This window comes from Eptatretus burgeri, chromosome 4, assembly GCF_056783735.1.
Source record: "Eptatretus burgeri isolate ZD-2024b chromosome 4, Ebu_testis_v1, whole genome shotgun sequence".
NCBI lineage: Eukaryota > Metazoa > Chordata > Myxini > Myxiniformes > Myxinidae > Eptatretus > Eptatretus burgeri.
In genome coordinates, this window is record NC_140964.1 from 67,045,258 (window position 1) to 67,063,854 (window position 18,597).

General features: G+C 43.5%; 1 protein-coding gene across 3 annotated transcripts in view; it reads right to left on the bottom strand.

Annotated features, from left to right (window-relative positions):
- LOC147028267 (ankyrin repeat domain-containing protein 13D-like) overlaps window positions 1-18,597 on the bottom strand; it is a 110,352-nt gene that overhangs the window by 6,957 nt on the left and 84,798 nt on the right. For 2 of the 3 annotated variants that reach the window (XM_085878519.1, XM_085878520.1), the window contains 3 exons: window positions 13,870-14,028; window positions 12,819-13,009; window positions 12,584-12,663 (listed from right to left, as the gene is read on the bottom strand). In XM_085878519.1, the coding sequence (XP_085734645.1) occupies window positions 12,584-12,663; window positions 12,819-13,009; window positions 13,870-14,028 (430 nt within the window). Of the gene's footprint in view, window positions 1-5,967; window positions 8,588-12,583; window positions 12,664-12,818; window positions 13,010-13,869; window positions 14,029-18,597 lie in introns of those variants that run through there. The other variant, XM_085878522.1, reaches the window with a different exon arrangement.

The following is an 18,597-nucleotide window of genomic DNA, read 5'->3' on the forward strand; positions in this document are numbered from 1 at the left end:
ACTGGATTGCTTTTCCCCCCTTAATGATCTGCTGGGTACCCTTGTCTCATGTTTAATTGTTGTAAGGCATAATGATAAGCATCTGCTCTTTGTCTGTTTTTCTAACAAGGCCTGATTAATTCTTTATTTGCTTGCAATTATTTTGATTCATTCAAATTTCCTTATTTTCACCACAAGGAAATAAAAAGTTCTTTTTATTTATTTATTTTTTATTAATAAATTCCTTGTTGACGTTTCAACCTGTCCATTCTTGTCCTTTCCTTCCATTTATCCAGCATTGTCCGAACCGAGATAGACTGGGAGGTAATTACCAAACTAATTGACCTGTCATAGTCAGCACGCACTAGCGGTTAAACGCTCGGCCACCCTAAGGGCCCTGTCACACCTTGACATTTTAGCCAAAATGGCAACATATAAAATGTATGTAAAACGTTGGCGTACGCTGAAGTTTTGATGTTTTTTTTTTAAGTTTTGGGCGTATTCATAACGTGTTGGTCGGATGCATAACATATTAGTAACGGGCACAGAACGTTTTGTTGTGTTATTGATAACTTTTACCAACGAATGCTTAGCCTGTTGTCGGCGTTCACAACCTATGCCCAACGATAGTTTAACTTACGCATAGCGCACTAAGCGTATCGCCGGCGAACTCGTGGCGTAGCCTGTTAAGAACCTGCCGGACGCTGATTTAAATCAAAACCGCCTGAGAATTTGAAGTGTCAACATCGCAGTCACACCTTGACGATTTTGCCAGCGTATGCCGGCCTATGAAAAATGTGTCTAAAACGCTGGCGCACATCAAATACGGTATAGGTAAGTTGTGTATACGTTAAGAGTAGACTGGAAAACAATGAAGTCCGCTGTCATATTACGTTGTACGTGTAATACGTCGTGAAATTTCAAGCATGCTGAAAATTTTACGACGTACTCGGCGTATGGCACGTTCCGCATGCGTTGTCATATGTTCCTGGCACGCTCCGCGATCGTTTACACACGACAGACACACGTTACTTGTAGGTTACTCATAAGTCGAAACATGTCAAGGTAATATTTAACATACCCGCAACCTAATTTTCAACCAATGTGTAAAGTCCTTTTAACCTACGAGTAGCGTGCTCTGAACGTATGTTTAACATGCTTGAAACCTATGAGTAACGTGCATTGAACCTATTTGTAACTTGCCTTGAACCAATGACGAGCGTGCTATGAACCTATGAGTAACGTGCGTTTAACCTATGTGTAGCATGCTTTGAACCTAAGTATAACGTGCTTCTAACCTTTGAGTAACATGCTATTAACCTATTTGTAACGTATCTAAAACGCACATATTGGCAGCGTTAAGGGGAATTGGTATATACAAATGGGCTTGACAAGAGGAACCCATCATTGTTCCAGACTCCATGTTGAGTAGATGTCAATGCCAGTAGTATCAGTAGTAGTAATACTATTAGTAGTAGTTGGTGTGCGTGACAGTAGTAATAGTAGTAGTAGTTGTAGTAGTATGTCTATGTCAGTAGTAGTATATGAGTGTGATGGGGAGGGTGTGGGTGATGATGGATCCTCTTATCGTCCACGAATGGGAGACTACTTTGCACCATTGTTCGATGTTCTTTTCGGCTAATTTTTTTTCCTCATTGCCACGATCAAATATTTCTTTGTTTTACTTTTTAAAGTATTAAAAACGACTTTGACAAATGCATAATGCACTTGTAATGAACACAGAACACTTCAATAACTTCTAGATAAGTTATACCAAAGATTGTTTATCGTGTTCTAGTCATCCACAACCTATGCCCAACTATAGTCTAGCGTATGCATGGCGTAATAATTCCCAAGCACGTTATTCATTAGGTTATAAATAAGTCACGGGTACCCTAAACATTACTTTGATGTGTTTCGACGTATGAGGAACTTTCAAGTAGCGTGTTGCGAAGTGTGAACAACGTTCGTGTAGCTTGCTTACAAAACGTTACTCAAAGGTTAGAAATAAGTTTTGGATATGCGAATGTTACCTCTACGTGTTTCGACTTATGAGTAACATACAATTTACGTGTGTCAACGATCGCATAACGTGCCTACAACTTATGGCCAGCATAGCGGAACGTGTAAGCCAAACGCCGAGTACGTCGTAAAATTTCAAGCATGCAATTTTTTTTGGACAATCAAAAAGTACAACGTTTTAAACCAGCCTAATACGACCTATGGTCGTGTTTTTCAGCGTGCACCAAACGTACACATAACGTACCCATAACGTATTCGATGTGTGCCAGCGTTTTAGACAAATTTTTCATAAATCGGCATACGCTGGCTAAATCGTCAAGGTGTGACAGCACCTTAAGTAAGGGTTAAATCAAGATAAGATTGGTGCTTTGCCGAGGGCACGCTCCTCATTCAGGAAGCCACGTGACCTCGAGTTAAACGGCAAAATTCGACAGTGGACACAAACTCATGGTTAACTGATTGGCGTACCACAAAGTACATGGTTCTAAAGCAACCCACCGTACCACAAAGTCAATTGTGAGCGGTGGATCCAGGTCCGGCTCTTCCGAGGACAAATGGGGATTAACCCCCTCATAATACACTCAGTACCTGTGGCCGCAACAATATATACACATATACATATATATACGTACATACATATTATTGTCAGGTCAGGCCAGATCAGATCTGTGACTTGCTACAGGTATAATGTAAACCTGTACTAACCTGTTGCATGGTCGGGTTGTCGGTGACGAAACCGTCTCCCCCACCAGGTTTTTTGGTGAGGAGGGTGTTTGGATATGGACACCCAGCAGGATTAAAAACAAAACCTGTCAAAGGGTGGAAGAGCTCCTTGTGAGCCAACGGCCATCCATATCTAGTGCCCAACTGTGTCTGCGGACATCCTCCTGCAGTTGGGTTACTTCTTATTAGGAGGTTGGTGGCAGGATTTACACTCTGGCCACCGTAAAACCCTTCATTCCACAAAACATTCTCGAAGCATAAAAAAAATCTGAAAACCCACTCCATGGGAGTACGTTCTGTGCTGCTTCCCTTTGCAGGGCAGCTCACCGGATGACGGGATTGGGGCAAAGCCTTCAGGACCCACAATCTTTGTTGATAGGAGGGAAACCACGGGGTAACATTCCCGGGTCAGATTGCGGGAGTGTGTCAGAGTGGTGCTGAGGTGTCGTCCACCAGACGGCGGGCTCTTTGGGCTAACCTGAGATGGTCCCTTCGGGTGGATGCCTGGAATGTCCTATCCCAAAGAGAGGATGATCACCTGTCTCTGTTATCATCTGAGCTCAAGCGTTTGGACATCAGTATTGCAGCACTCTCTGAGGTTTGGAGACCGGATTGCGGCGAGATCATGGTGGGTGGTTGCACCTCCTATTGGTCTGGTCGCTCTGATGGTTACCATGCCCAAAGAGTTGTTGTACCTGTGTCCAATAAGCTGTCTCCAATGATAATTGAGGTAACACCGGTCAACGAGCATATTATGAGAAAAAGGATTCGTCACTCCTTGGGTGTCATTTCCCTGGTCTCTGTTTATGCTCCGACTGAGGAGAGTGATCTCACCGTGAAGGATGCATTCTACGCCACGCTCGAGTCTGTGGTTGATCAGTGCCCCAGGTAAGATACACTTCTAGTCTTGGGGGATTTCAATGCATCGACTGGAATTGATAGGGATGGTTATGAGACATGTGTTGGTCCCCATGGGTCAGGAACTATGAACCAGAATAGCACTGAGTTCCTTGACTTTGCAAGAAGTCATGGACTTAAGGTGGCTGGTTCATGGTTTCAGCACCCACAAGCTCATCGCTGGACTTGGTATTCCAACGCTGGTGGTGTGGCAAAGAAGATTGACCATGTGCTCGACGATGGTCGCCAGAGGATGATCCAGAACTGCAGGGTCTACCGGAGTGCTCAGTTCCTCAATAGTGGCCACCGGCTTGTTGTAGCCACTCATAAGTTGCACCTTAAATGCAGGTGAATGGTGCCATCCCAGCTAAGGCTGGATGTTGGCAAGCTCAAAGATGAGTGGGTAGCTGAAGAGTTTGCGAACAAGCTGAGTGGAGATTTGGGAGGGTCTGGGTGCTTTGGGAGATCCTGAAGAGTTGTGGAGCACCTTCAAGCCCAACATCCTTGATGTTGCCGGTGGATGTCTTGGAACTCACCGTAGAGTGAAGAAGAATTTTGTCTCTCAAGGGACACTGGATACCATTGACCAGTCGCAAGGCCAGGCTGAATGGCAGAGCTGAGCTGTTCAGGCAGCTGAGGCGTAAAACTGTACATGCGCAAAGGGTGGACAAGGAGGACTATGTGCGAGGAATCTGTGAGGGCGTAGAGAATCACCTGTGGTCAAGTGATTCTCGTCCTGCTTACAGGGGAATTCGTGCATTGTGTTCATCCAAGCCCGTCCCCCAGTGTACTGCAGTTAGAGCAGAGGGTGGTTGGCTCTTGACAGAGGAACCCAAAGTGAAGGCCCGCTAGGCCGGTTACTTTGAGCGATTGTACCAGGCTGATCCACCAGCTGTTGAGTTGGACATCATGGGTGTTACTATCCCTATTGCTGACCCTCTCATCAACTGTGATCCACCTTTGTGTGTGGAAACACGTGCTGCGGTGAACCAGTTGAAATGCGGTAAAGCTCCAGGGATTTGTGGCATCCATGCTGAACTTCTCAAAACTGGTGGAAATGCTGCACTCGTGTCGTTGCATGCAGTTCTGTGCTGTGCCTGGAGCACAGGCATCATTCCAACTGACTGGAAGAGGGGCATTGTTGTCCCTCTCTGGAAAGGGAAGGGTGATTGCCAAGACTGCAACAACTACCGAGAGGTGACGCTGCTCTCAGTGCCGGGCAAGGTCTTTGCTTGGATAATTCTTGATAGGGTTTGCCACCATCTGCTTGAGCACCAGCATCCAGAGCAGTCAGGCTTTACACCAAAGAGGTCAACGATGACCGTATCCTTGCTCTTCAGGTCCTCACTGAATGCAGACGAGAGTTTCGTCAGGGGCTGCTTGCAGCCTATGTTCATCTCTGTAAAGCATTTGATTCAGTGAATCGGGATGCCCTCTGGAGGATTCTTGGTCTTCGTGGGGTGCCACCAAAACTGATCGATCTGACGTGTGAACTCTACTCTGGTACTGAGAGTGCTGTGAGATGTGGTGGTACCATCTCTGACTTATTTCCAGTTGTTACTGGAGTTCTTCAGGGGTGTGTGCTGGCCCCCACATTCTTCAGCACTTGTATGGACTGGATTCTGGGGAGGATGTCGGAGAGATCGAGCTGTGGTGCATCATTTTAGGAATCTCAAGATCTCTGACCTTGATTTCGCAGATGATGCAGTAATCTTTGCGGAGACTTTAGATATCCTTTTGGGAGCCCTCGAGGTGCTGAATGAGGAGTCGGAGCCACTGGGATTATGGGTTTCTTGTGTCAAAACTAAGATCCAGGTTTTCAATGACATCTTGGAAGCTGCTGTCCTTTCTGTGCCTGTTTGTGGTGAGGATGTTGAGGTCGAGGAGAGATTTACTTACCTTGGCAGTGATATTCATGTCTCTGCTGGCTGTGAGTCAGAGGTCAATAGACGTCTGGGTCAGGCCCGGGGAGTCATGGATTCACTGGATCATGGGGTGTGGCGCTGCAGGTACCTGTGCAGGAGAACGAAAGTCCGAGTCTTCAGGTCCTTGGTGCTTCCAGTCTTGCTCTATGGATGTGAGACTTGGTCCCTGACCAGGGATCTGAGACGGAGACTTAATTCCTATGGACTTTCACCAGGTGAATGGACAGTAGGGGAAATCCATCCCCCCTCTCTCCCGGATGCGATTGCAAACGTCAATCGTTGGCGAACTCTGCTCCAGCCAATGGGAGCTCGAGGTGAAGATGATGAGCCGACCAATGGGCGTTCGGATCAACCGTGACGTCATTATGATTCAACCAATCAGTGTCTACCTAATAGAGACTTGTGGAAATAAGCATGCGCCTTCACTCCCTCCTTCACTTGCTACGATCTTACCCTGATGAGTGCAGCACAAAAAGCTTCAGGCACTATTATGTCGTGTTTGCTTGCATCCATACATACATACAGTATATATACATACACTACCTTTCAAAAGTTTTAGAACACCCCCATTTTTTAGTTTTTACTGAAATTAAACAGTTCAAGTCCAGTGAATAACCTGAAATGGTACAAAGCTAAGCGGTAAACTGCCAGAGGTTGAAAAACAAAGTTTGGTTTACCAAAAACTGAAAAAGAATGAAATTTCAGAGTTGTTTAAAAAGGCCCTTTTCAGGGAACAAGTAATGGGTGAGCAACTGCAGCTGTTCTGCAGCAATGGAAGTAAATTAAGCCTTGAAAGTTGATGCAAACAATTCTTAAAGGTCTCCCAACTTTTGTTGATTAGTTATAAACACTCTGTCTGTGTGAAAGCAGTCTTGGAACAGACTGTGTTGCTCCACCCTCTGAAGCATTATTAAGACAATATTGCACTGCAGGATGGGATGACGGGATTGGGGCAAAGCCTTCAGGAACCCCAATATTTGATGATAGGAGGGAAACCACGGGGTAACATTCCCGGGTCAGATCCCCACAGGTGAAGCCGTGGTTGAGTGGAGGAGGAGAAATGGGATATCCCCATTTCAAGGAGATCTCAGTGGAAGAATGTATACATGTATGTATACATATATATATATATATATATATACATATATATATATACATATATATATATATATATATATATATATATATATTGTTACGAATCTGCCGCCCGCCCAGCGTGCGAACGACCACTTTTAAATCGAATCGCGGCCGTACGCCCACCGGACGAACAATTCAGTCGTGACTTTCCGGAACAACGCTGGAAACCAGTCACGGGGGTGCTCCAAGCGCATACCACGGCCTCGTCAACACTCTACCCGCGCGCGACAGTGTCAATCGCCGAATTATCGATATACCTAAGTATTTGCGCGGGCAGACTACCGAGAGACCGTACCTCAGCGAGGTCTGCTTGGACACGAATCGCTTAAGCGATCCGTTCCGTTCTGGGATAATCGAGCGGTGAATTATCGTGAGACCTTGCTGGACCCAATTCTTTTATCGGCTATTAAAAAGCCCGCTATTATTCCGAAGGCAAGATAGCAGTTCAATGGGGAAGGAGGACACGACGAACGGGTTAACATTCACACAAGGACATTTATTTATAAAACGACACGTACAGTAATGCAATGAAATTGGCGGGAAGGGACAAGACACGAGCAAGGTAAAGCACTACAACCGTCTATTATTTATTATTCACAAGCACTTAAACGGTTCTACTTATTGGACTTGGCGCCACAACTTCCACACAAATAAACAAAGAAAAGACCACCCTCATAGACAAGAGGGTCAGGCTGCACCCGTTGGCCTTTATGACATGGAACTTGGCGGACCGAAGGAGTTCCACGAGACTGTTGCAGGTTACCTGCACCCTCGTGGTGACTGGCTTGGGCGACCCTCGATAGACCCTCTCCAGCCCTCACTGACTGACGCTCCACCGACTGAACGCCAACGCAGCGCTCCGTTCTTCGTTCTCTCCATGCAGCTCCCACTCCCACCAAGACCAGCGCGCCCCCACGGCTTCTCAACTGGCCCTGTTATCTCGACGGCATATTGCCCCTCCCTTCGCGGTGCGCGGGGGAGGAAAATTCCCGGAGAGGAGTCGGGTTTTCATACGTTTAGTAACCGTCACTTCTGTTTACCAGTTCTGAGGGGAAATTCCTCGAAGTGTGTTATTGGAGCTTCTTCTTGTTCTAAATGGCGTAGATGTTATTCGCTGCGGCGAGGTTTGTGGTGTGGTTGTTTGTTGTGGCGGCGTGGCCGGTGGTTGGCGTTGTTGTTAAGATGGTGGTTAGGTGATTGGCGGGGTGGAGAAGGTGGTGAGGCGATGTTGGCGGTTGTGGGTATAGTGGTGAGGATGGTGTGGTTTGTTGAGGTGCGGGTGTGGTTGTGGAAAGGCGGTTGGTCTGAAGCGGTTGTTGAGAGCGATGTTGGTGGTGGTGGTAGTTGGTGTGAAGCGGTTGATCAAAAATAACGATAGCAAAAGAATAATGGCTAACTCAAAGATCACAGCCCTGATAACAGGAATAAAACCCTTTAAACATCGGTGGGGAAATCTATCTGAACACACACTTAGCGATATAACTGATCTTGGGGGTATCCTTTATGGTGTCCTGTGAATTTCCACAGCCGTAACAATATATATATATATATATATATATATATATATATATATTCTATATGTATATGTATAAAAACTATGGATGTATGTATAAGTATACCAGAGTTGGTGTCAAAGCCACCCAATACTCACTTGTTTATACATTTATCGTTTTTCGTTTTTAAAAGACTAGTCTAATAATATTTTTTATAAAGCATTGCAGTGAAGTCTGATCCAAATAATTTTAAAGCAATATATGTATTTGTATATTTTAATCAGTAAACAAGAGGTCCACACGAGGAATTCAAAACTCACAGAGGGGCGAACTTTCTCACTGCAAAAAGTCAACAAAGGCTTTCTGAGGTAGGAAATGCCGATGACCCGAACTGGAAGATGAACTTGAAGACTGGGTTAACACACAGACAGTGGATGTGTGTGTGTGTGTGTGCGTGCGTGCGTGCGTGCGTGCGTGCGTGCGTGCGTGCGTGCGTGCATGTGTGTACACGCAAATATACAAGCAGGTTGGTGGCGATGGGTCGCCGAGCATGGAAACTATAAGATATAGAGCAAAATGGATGTCATATAGTGGATAGGGAATCACTTTAAGATTATGCATATCAAATCTCATGCAGTTCCATCGACTGATAACTACTCGGTATCCATCTGAATGAAAAGTACCGAAAATGCGGTTTGAAATCGGAAATCCCCAAAGTTCGAGGGGGTGCTGTGGGTGAACAAAGATCTAAATCGAAAATCCGGCTCGATCGTTTGTGCGCAATGTATTCCAGATGATTAGTGTGAATTGATGATAGAGCATCACCTGTAGATCATTTGTGCCAAATTTCATTACCCTACGTGGGATAATAGCTTTCGGAATTTATTTCGCGTGAACGGTACCGATTTTGAACGTTTTTTCGGTTGTTGCAAGGGAACCAAAGCGTCCCTAGCAACCATCACAATTTCCAAAGCACGAGGTCATAAGATGTATCAACCACCTGAGTTTGGTCAAAATCCGCCCACGTTTACTACCAATTATGCTGATGACAAACGAACAAACATCCAAACAAACAGACAGAATTACTGACAATAAGGGTCACCTATTTCAGCGACCCAACATTATTTCTGACAATAAGGGTCACCTATTTCGGCGACCCAATATATATATATATATATATATATATATATATATATATATATATATATATATATATATATATATATATATATATATATATATATATATATATATATATATATATATATATGTACTAGGTGAATGCACCCGGCGCTGCCCGGGTTCTTTTTGAATGAATTTATTTTCTATACACATGTCTGACGCGAGCACAGTATCAGTTCCTTATTGGGCCATGGCAGTCATAGGCTAAGGGGGTTGGTGAGGGGGAAACGCACCCCTCCCCCCCCCTGGCCGAGGGGCCTTGCATACATAACCTATAACCTTCCCGGGGCCCATCCCGACATTTTTTGTTTCAGTGGTTAGCTCCTATCTTTTACCTTTCAGGAGATTAGTGCGTGCAGACAAACAAACAGACAAACAAAAACTTAAAAATCATATGTTAGATATGTTGTATATGGCATTGGCCCCATGTCAATCGGCTGAACTTGAAAAATTAACGTTACGAAATCAGGTGATGACGTCATAATTTGGAAACCGGAAGTCGGAAGTACAATTATTTTACATCGGGACACTCCCGGGTACATGTTCCGTCAGCACGTGAAGTTTGGTGAGGATCAGTCCAGTACTTTTCGCGTGCATAGGTCACAGACAAACACACTTTCAACTTTATATATATATACATAGATACACACACACACACACACACACACACACACACACACACACACACACACACACACACACACACACACACACACACACACACACACACACACACACACACACACACACACACACACACACACACACACACACACTTCTGGTCAAGTTTCACCAAAATTATGCCTGTGGTTTCAGAAAATAAAGCAAATACAAATTTTGGGGGGGGCAACGTCCTCCCCCCCCCTAGAAAAAAAATGTTTTTGACATCGTGAACAAACTTTGGTGCATCATGGGTGGTGAAGATGGTGGTCACGTTTCATCAAAATTGCGTGTGTAGTTTCTGAGAAGAAAGCAAATGCATATTTTGGGGTCAACCTTCCTCTCCCCATAGACCCTCCTCGACCCCTATACTTTTTTAATGTCATGAACAAACTTTAGTACATTGCAGGTGGTGAAGATTGTGGTCAAGTTTCATTAGAATTGTATGTGTAGTTTTGGAGAATAAAGGAAATACACATTTTGGGGGGAAACCCATCTTCAATCCCTTTAGAGCCATATTTTTTGGAATGTCATGAACAAACAAACCCTGGTGCATCATGGGCGATGAAGGTTGTTGTGAAGTTTAATCGGAATTGTGTGTATCGTTTGAAAAGAAAGCACATACCTCTTTGAGGAGGCAACCCACTCCCCCCCCCTCTGATCCCCCTGTAAACTCCCTCTGTAGACCCCTTCAGACCCCATCTTTTTAATGCCATCACGGGTGATGAAGTTTATAGTCGAATTTCATTGAAATTGTATGTGTAGCTTCTGAGAAGTTGCAAGTATTTGTGGATGGATAGACGGATGACACGCCATCTCATAAGCTCCCCAGAAATACTTTACAGGTGTGCTAAAAACCATTCCTGGGAATATTATTGTAAACGAACTGCAGTTGGAAGCCGTCCTGGGCTCAGTGATGATCCTGAAGAGAGTGCTCGGCACAAAACTTTGAGACCAGAAAACTTCACAACTTGGTCCATGGATCGTGCGTGACCCCTTACTGAAATGAAGGTAGATACTTTGAGCCTGTCCTGGGAGGACTCCATTCCACATTATGAAACCCACATATGTAGATACCAATCAACAACAAAAAACACACACACACACACACACACACACACACACACACACACACACACACACACACACACACACACACACACACACACACACACACACACACACACACACACACACACACACACAGCCTTTAATTCGTTTTGATTATCAGATAGAGCTGGACGGCAAAGACAACACAATATGAATTTATAATTATTTTAAATTATCAATTAGAGCTGGACATCAAAGACAACACAAATTTATCAAAAACTGAAATGGAAATTCGAACTGCCAGCCTTACAGGCAGACGTTCCCCCAATACACCACTTCCCTTGGACTTCCGGCCGAGTTTTTACGTCATATATTTTCTTTTGCTCATATCTCTATCTTGATTAATCAAGTCAAAGTAATAAAAAAACATTAGGGCTAATGAACACAGGTAAATCACGAATGTGTTTCTTGGGTTACCTTTATATATATTTGAACACCATGGTGGAATTTGTTGAAGAAAATTTGAAGATGGTGATGTTTTGGCCACAAATATACATAAACATATACGTTTGCTCCATTATCATAAGAAACCTCTGACACCTGGTGTTAGCTTAGCGGTTCGGGTGGCTGGCTTGGGATCTCACGGTCCTGAGTTTGAGTTCCTATCGGCTGATGAATTAACACCAGGTGGGGTTGACTTAGCCTGTCATCTTCTGGGGCCGGCAAAATGAGTACCAGTGTACTGGTAATCGGGGCATTGTATCAGTGGCAAAGCTGCGCCCTCAGCCAATGATGCTCCCCGCAGCCTTGTGCTGCATACAAAGGAGGAATAGATACCTCTTCCAGACATTGTTTTTGCCTGCCCCTTACAATGTGATAACTCTCTCCCCTTCTCTATCAATCCTCCCTCACCACCCTTTTTCTTAATCTTTCTTTAATGGACACAATTATTCCCATTTTCTTGTGAGGTTGGCCATTGAGGTTTTTGGCCCAAATCTTTCATGAACCAGCTGGCCAGGTCTGACTTGGTAGTTAGGGCAGGAATTTGGAAGTCGTTCAGCGTGTCGGTAACAGCTCTCATATTATTTGCAAAGGACACCGTGGGACCTTTAATGTCGACCAACTAATGCGAGCAGACGGGATGCCCAGTTTAACATCCATCCAAGGGAAGGAACGCATTGATGAATCACCCTGTCAGTGAAACACCAGGAATCACAGTTCCTTCTCCACCCTACCATTCAAAAAAAAAAAAAAAAAAAAAAAAAAAAAACACTTTCATGATGTTGGGATATTTAGTGTGCTTTGCTGCCTGTCTCTAGTTTCATACTTTGTCATCGTGTTATGCAAAAAGAGTGTTTACGATTCAAGAAAAATGGAAATACCCAAAGGATGTGAAGAGGCATCACAAAAGATAAAATGGAAATATACAAAGTAAAAGCTCTCAATGAACTTTCATAACAATAACCTGGAATAGGCAGATTCATTATTCACCCCCTTCCCCACCTATAATCCTACCTTTCAAGATCACGATCCTCTTGGTTGGGGGAAATTACTTCTCCTGGTCGACTGTTGGCAAGGGCTTCCCATACAGTTACCTATGACACACATTGCAAGGTACAGAAGGACTGCATTTTATAAACCTGTATAATTGGACTATTCTTGTCTACAACCTTCTTTAGGATCCACTGACACATCAGGAATTCTCAATGTGCTTCCCACCCACTCTCCTCCCTCCCTCCTTCCTTCTCACCTGTTCCAGTTCAGTGCCAGCTTGCAGCAAGCTTTGCTCAATAGCAAACTGTAAAAGCTCGTCATCTGCATCCCTCGCCTCTCCACGCCCACAACCAGCTGGCTCAGCAGCGCCCCGAGACAACACGGTGTACCCCTCAGGGATTTCAAACAGCTCGGGATCCACCTTGCATAACTGTTGACTTAATGTGCCTGCAGATGATATCAGTCATTCCTAAATATATTAACATTTTTGCTACACATCCACTTGTCATGTTTAGAAGTCCCTTCCATACTTCTTCTCCAAACAGTATCTCAAAGCTTGATTTGGGGTTTCCGCTGATGCGAGTGGTGCTGTGCCCAATTGCATAATTTCACTGGCGATGGGCGGTATAAGTACTCAAGATACCAATCTGAAACGATGGTGATGCATGTTTGATAGATGCTCAAGATGACATATGGACTTCCTTTGTCATTTATCATTTAGGAGCCAAGATCTCTGGTGAACCCAATTCCCTGCATTTATCGATGTATGGAAAATGGTGGCCAAATGGAAAGGACTGGCATCCCAGAGGTTGCAGGTTCAAATGTGGATAACGATAACAAATGTGGATAACGGTGAAAAAGTGAGAGCGGAAGTTAAAAAAAAAAAAGTGAGGGCCTCGGCCGAATTTCTACAACGTGGTCAAGGATGGGTTTACTCGTTAAAACGTTATTACTGATCCATAGTCCGGAATTCAAAATTATATTCAAAATTATCAACTCTTAAATTCAGTGCACACTTGTACACAAGATATAAACTTATAACAAATCTAAACTAGTTTCATATATCTTAGAGGAGACGCGCCACTAGATGGTGCCAAAAAACACCACAAGGAAGAATGAATGCACAGGTTTACGAACATAAACACACGCTGCTCACGTACCACTTGCATACCACCTGCAGCACGTGTACCACGGTTTATGAACTACCGGCTTAGATTGTATGTAAAGACAGAAACAAGGGGGAAAAAAATAAAGTAAAAGTAACAATATATGGGGTTACAAGGCCAAAAAAGGCCAAGATTAGTCACCAGCTTTTGGACTTGAGCAGTTCTCATTGCTTGGAGTGGTTGCAAGTTCTGCTAGATCAGGGTTGTTGGAAGCGAGGTGGACCGAGTCAACAGGAGAGTCACAGCCGTTCAGGTTTCCAAACGTGATTCGTGCATTAAGGACGTGGAAGAGTGGAATCTCTAGAGTTAGTGTCAGAGAGGGATAAAAAAAAGGGAAGATGTTAACAAAACAGTAATAAAGTTGTTTTTCTTTTACCTTTTTTACTCTGCATCTAATCTGCTGTTCAAGATGTGTAATTGCTTGAACCTCAGAATACCACTTGGTTGCCCTTCCCAAAGGGCTGCAAGCTCCACGATGTGCTGGCACTCGACCGTTTACAAAACTGAAGTTTTGTCAAATCAAATCGTCAGTAGTTAAACAGAAAAGGATAAGGTACAAGAAGAGGAAGATTACACTGGCCAACAAGTCATTTCCATCAGATATAATTATAGGTGGCCAAGATAGCTCTTGGAATGCTGATTCTAAATCTGTTTTTGGTTTTCCTCTCGCACATCTACTTTTTGTGATGAGACCGATCAAATTTTAAAGGTTATTGCCTTAATTATAATTAATGGAGGAGGTTCATGCAAGGAGGGTTCACAAAATGCTGTTGTTTCCTATGCCAATGGGACAGCCGTGCTTCCACAGATCATTATATCACATGTGATTGGCATCAAAGAAGCACATATGAGCCAGGAACGAACAGTGTTCAGTGTTTTCATTCAGTTGATCCAAAGAAGATTTTCCTGCCACCTCTCCACAATAAGCTCAGTGTAAGGAAGAAGTTTGTGAAAGCGATGGGTAAGACAAATTTGAGAGGGTTTCAATGCCTTGTTAAGAAATTCCCAAACATCAGTGCTGCAAAATTGAAGGAGAGAATCTTTGTGGGGCCCAAATCAGGGAAGTTCTGCAGGATGAAGACTTTGAAGAAAGCCTCAATGTCTTTGGAACAAAAAGGGATTTGTGAAAACTTATTGGGTAACTACAAGTCTCCCACATACAAATAATGGAGTCCAGAAACTGTTCGATGCATATCAAAACTAGAAGGGCACTTGGGAGAGCGCATACCTATGTCACGTAATGCCTGATCCACGAGAACATATCGGGCCCAATACATTTTTGAAATATCATGCTATATATTATGTTTGTGGGGTAGATGGAGGAATTTAATAGAAAAGGTAGGATTGTATAGAGTAGTTTGGTCCGTGGATATGTAGGAGACATTTCAATGTAAATTAAGTAGGGAAACTGTCAGCTTAAGTTGTTACGTGTCACCACATGGGGGGCGGTGCTGTGTTAATTAGGTAGGGTTAAAAGATAATTTATCCCAGTATGTGATTGCCCCCTGTGACCTTTTCCTGTGTTTTTGCATTTCAAGATCGGCGATAAAAAGGGATCACGTCCTTAAAACAACAACCGTCCACTTTCTCAACAATCCTCTGGAAGAAGTCCTTTCTTTCAAGCTTCTGGGTCTCACAATCTGCCATGATCTTTCCTGGGAAAGCCACATTTCAAACCTCGCCTCCAAAGCCACTGGGAATCCTCCGTCGTGCAAAGTCCTTCCTCGGCCCACCTAAGCTCATGACCACTTACAAAACTTTCGTCTGCAGCCTGATGGAGTACTGCTCTCCCCTCTGGGCTGGTGCTCCTCCTTCCACCTTTCTCGGCTTCACGCTGTGGAAACCAAGGCATTTCGAATCATTGATCTCAAGCGATGAGGCCGAGTCTTTGGGTCTCTCACTCTCTCACCGCAGGCAGGTTGGTGGTCTTTCTGTCTTCCACCGTCTCCTCTCCAGTCTGCCCCCCCCTGCTCTCTCTGCGATTTGTCCCCACCACATTTCTGCAGGGCGCTCAAGGTCCGCCAACAACCCCCTTCTGGAAAAACTACCAAAATCACGAATCACTGCTCACCTTCACTCTTTCATTCCTCTTTTTTCCCACCTTTAGAATAAACTCCCTCACTCTATTCAATCCCATTCTTCCCTCCAGGCCTTTAAAACAGTTGTTCACCACCACCTCTTATCCAAATCCTCGATCTTTTCTACCCCCGTTAATCCACCCAAGCCCACCTCCTTCAAATTCCCTGCTTTCCTTCCTGAAAGTCCCTGTAATGTCCATCTTCTATTCCCCATGTTCCCCACCCCATCCCTCTCTCTTTCACAGATCTCCTTATGTCTCTGTTCCCCACTGTTTTGTCCTTGCCAATCCTGCCCCTCTTATCTCATGCCCCCTTGCTGTGTGTCATGTGTTAGCTCTCATTCGAGCCTCGACAAGGTATACACACAAAAAAAAAAAAAACTGCACGTTCCAAGCAGGCAAAAAACCCCGCCTCCAGGAATGACAACGAGCAAACCACGACCCTGGATTGCATGATTAATGGGCGTGACGTGAGAGAGGAGGGAGTTAGGATCAGAGTCGGGACAAGAGGAAGCGGGTGAGGAGGATTGGCGGTTGGAAGAGAATGGCATTACAGTTGGCTTTCCCTCAACACTGTGAAGAAGGCTGCACGATTCTCGTGTTTGTGCTGAATCAAAAATGCTCGCATGATGGAGCAAGACGCTGGCCATTGACTGTTTGGCTGGGTCGTGTGAGACCGTGCCTTGAAGCCTCATGCTGGGCCATTGGAGAAGAAGGCGGTGTCATTTTGCAGAGGAGTGGCGTCGGCAAGTGCGATCGTGAAAAGAAGTTGCCCGGCGGCTTCAGAGCCCTGATGTTGAATATCACCACCCGAACTACCTCCCATATAGTTCCCGCCGAGAGAGTGGATTGGCGAAATTTTGGGCACGTTTTCCCGCGCAATGGCGATGTGGTTTGGCGAACGTCATGCTCCAGAAACTCATCTCTGGCACACAGCTCAGTGCCGGGAGAAAGGAGGATTTATTTATTTATTTATTCTGTCCCCTTGTCTGTATTAAGGTCTGTGTGGAGGTGCCTCAAAGAGGAATTTAGTTTTTCCTCACGTTTCATTTTTATTATTACACTGAATTATTACCATTGTGTATATATATATATATATATATATATATATATATATATATATATATATATATATATATATATATATATATATATATATATTTTTTTTTTTTTTTTTTCATTCAACCCCCATATTTATTTAAGTTGCTTGTGTTGTATATTTGTCGTGGGTTTGAATATAAACCTGTGTGCTTCCATCCTTGCCGCCCTTCCTTCCCACACACACTATAATTGAAAAGGATCACATGTTCGCCTCCAAGGGAGAGCTGTTTGGCTATCCGTACAGGTAGGAGTAAACCCCCTGGACACGACAATATCGTTTTTGTCCCAATCTCTGAATGGTAAAGGATCACTTTGAAAATTAAATAATTCTCTTATCCAGATCCGAATTCGGATCTTCACCAAAATCTTGTCGTGGTCACACACCCAACCTGTCCTCTAAGTTTCATCTGAATCCGTCCACAACTTTTTGAGATATCGTGCTATATATTAGTTTAGCCCGAGCTCTCAATGGTGAAGAATCACTTAAAAAATTCTTGGAGTCGGATCCGGATCTGGATCTTCACCAAAATCTAATCAGTCCATCCTTGTTACACACCCAACCAGCCCACCAAATATCATCCAGATAGGTTCACAAGTTTTTGATATATCCTGCACACAGACAGAGAGACAGACAAACAAACAGAGAGGGGTGAAAACATAACCTCCTTCACCTTTGGTGGCAGAGGAAAAATGGGCTGTCACATGTCCTTGAAATTGCATTTTTTTTCATTTGCATCAAGATTTCTTTCCCAACAACCTTGGCACAGTGAGTGACGAGCAGGGGGAACACTTCCATCAAGACATTCAAGCAATAGAAAACTGCTATCAAGGTTTCTGGAATGACTATGCTGGCAGACTACTGCTGGATGTTTATCATGACAATCCGGACAAAGTTTACAAAAAAAAATCTCGCAACTTTTTAAAGTTGTTATACATTTCTTTTCTCAAAAGTGTGTAAAACTGGATATATTTAACCAAGTGCATGATGTGTTTTACGTTTATGAGAATAATACTGAAAATATGAATAAAGTTGTAAGGTTAACTATTATAATGCGATTGCCTAAACTGTACTGAAATTAACACCAGCCATATTTCGATAGCTCGATGTGCGAGAACAAAACCAACAAGCTCAAATGAGCCAAGATACTCGTCCTCTTAATGATGACGTCATAAAAACGAATATGACGTCATTGTGATGTATTAGGTTAGCGATAAATTATCTCTGCTAATGCCCCGTTTGATTCCCGCAAACATAATTCAAAAAGCTTGCCTAGTTTCGGAGATAATTTTTTCGGCGATTTCCATTAGCGGAGATATTTTGACGTCATAACTTTTTTTCTCGGAGGAATTTTCTAAATCAGAGATCGTTACTGTGTGTGCAGGGTATTTTACATATATATATATATATATATATATATATATATATATATATATATATATGTATATGTATATGTATATATATATATATATATATATATATATATATATATATATATATATATATATATATATATATATATATATATATATATATATATGTCAAGTTTCAGGAAGTTTTGATGAAAACTGTAGGCTGTGAAACAAAAAAGTCCACAAGAACAACAACAATGGTAAGACTTAGAGATCCTCCACGAGGATCTAAAAAGAGATTTGGAATCAGTGTGCAAAAGTGGTCTCGAAAAATGTGTTTA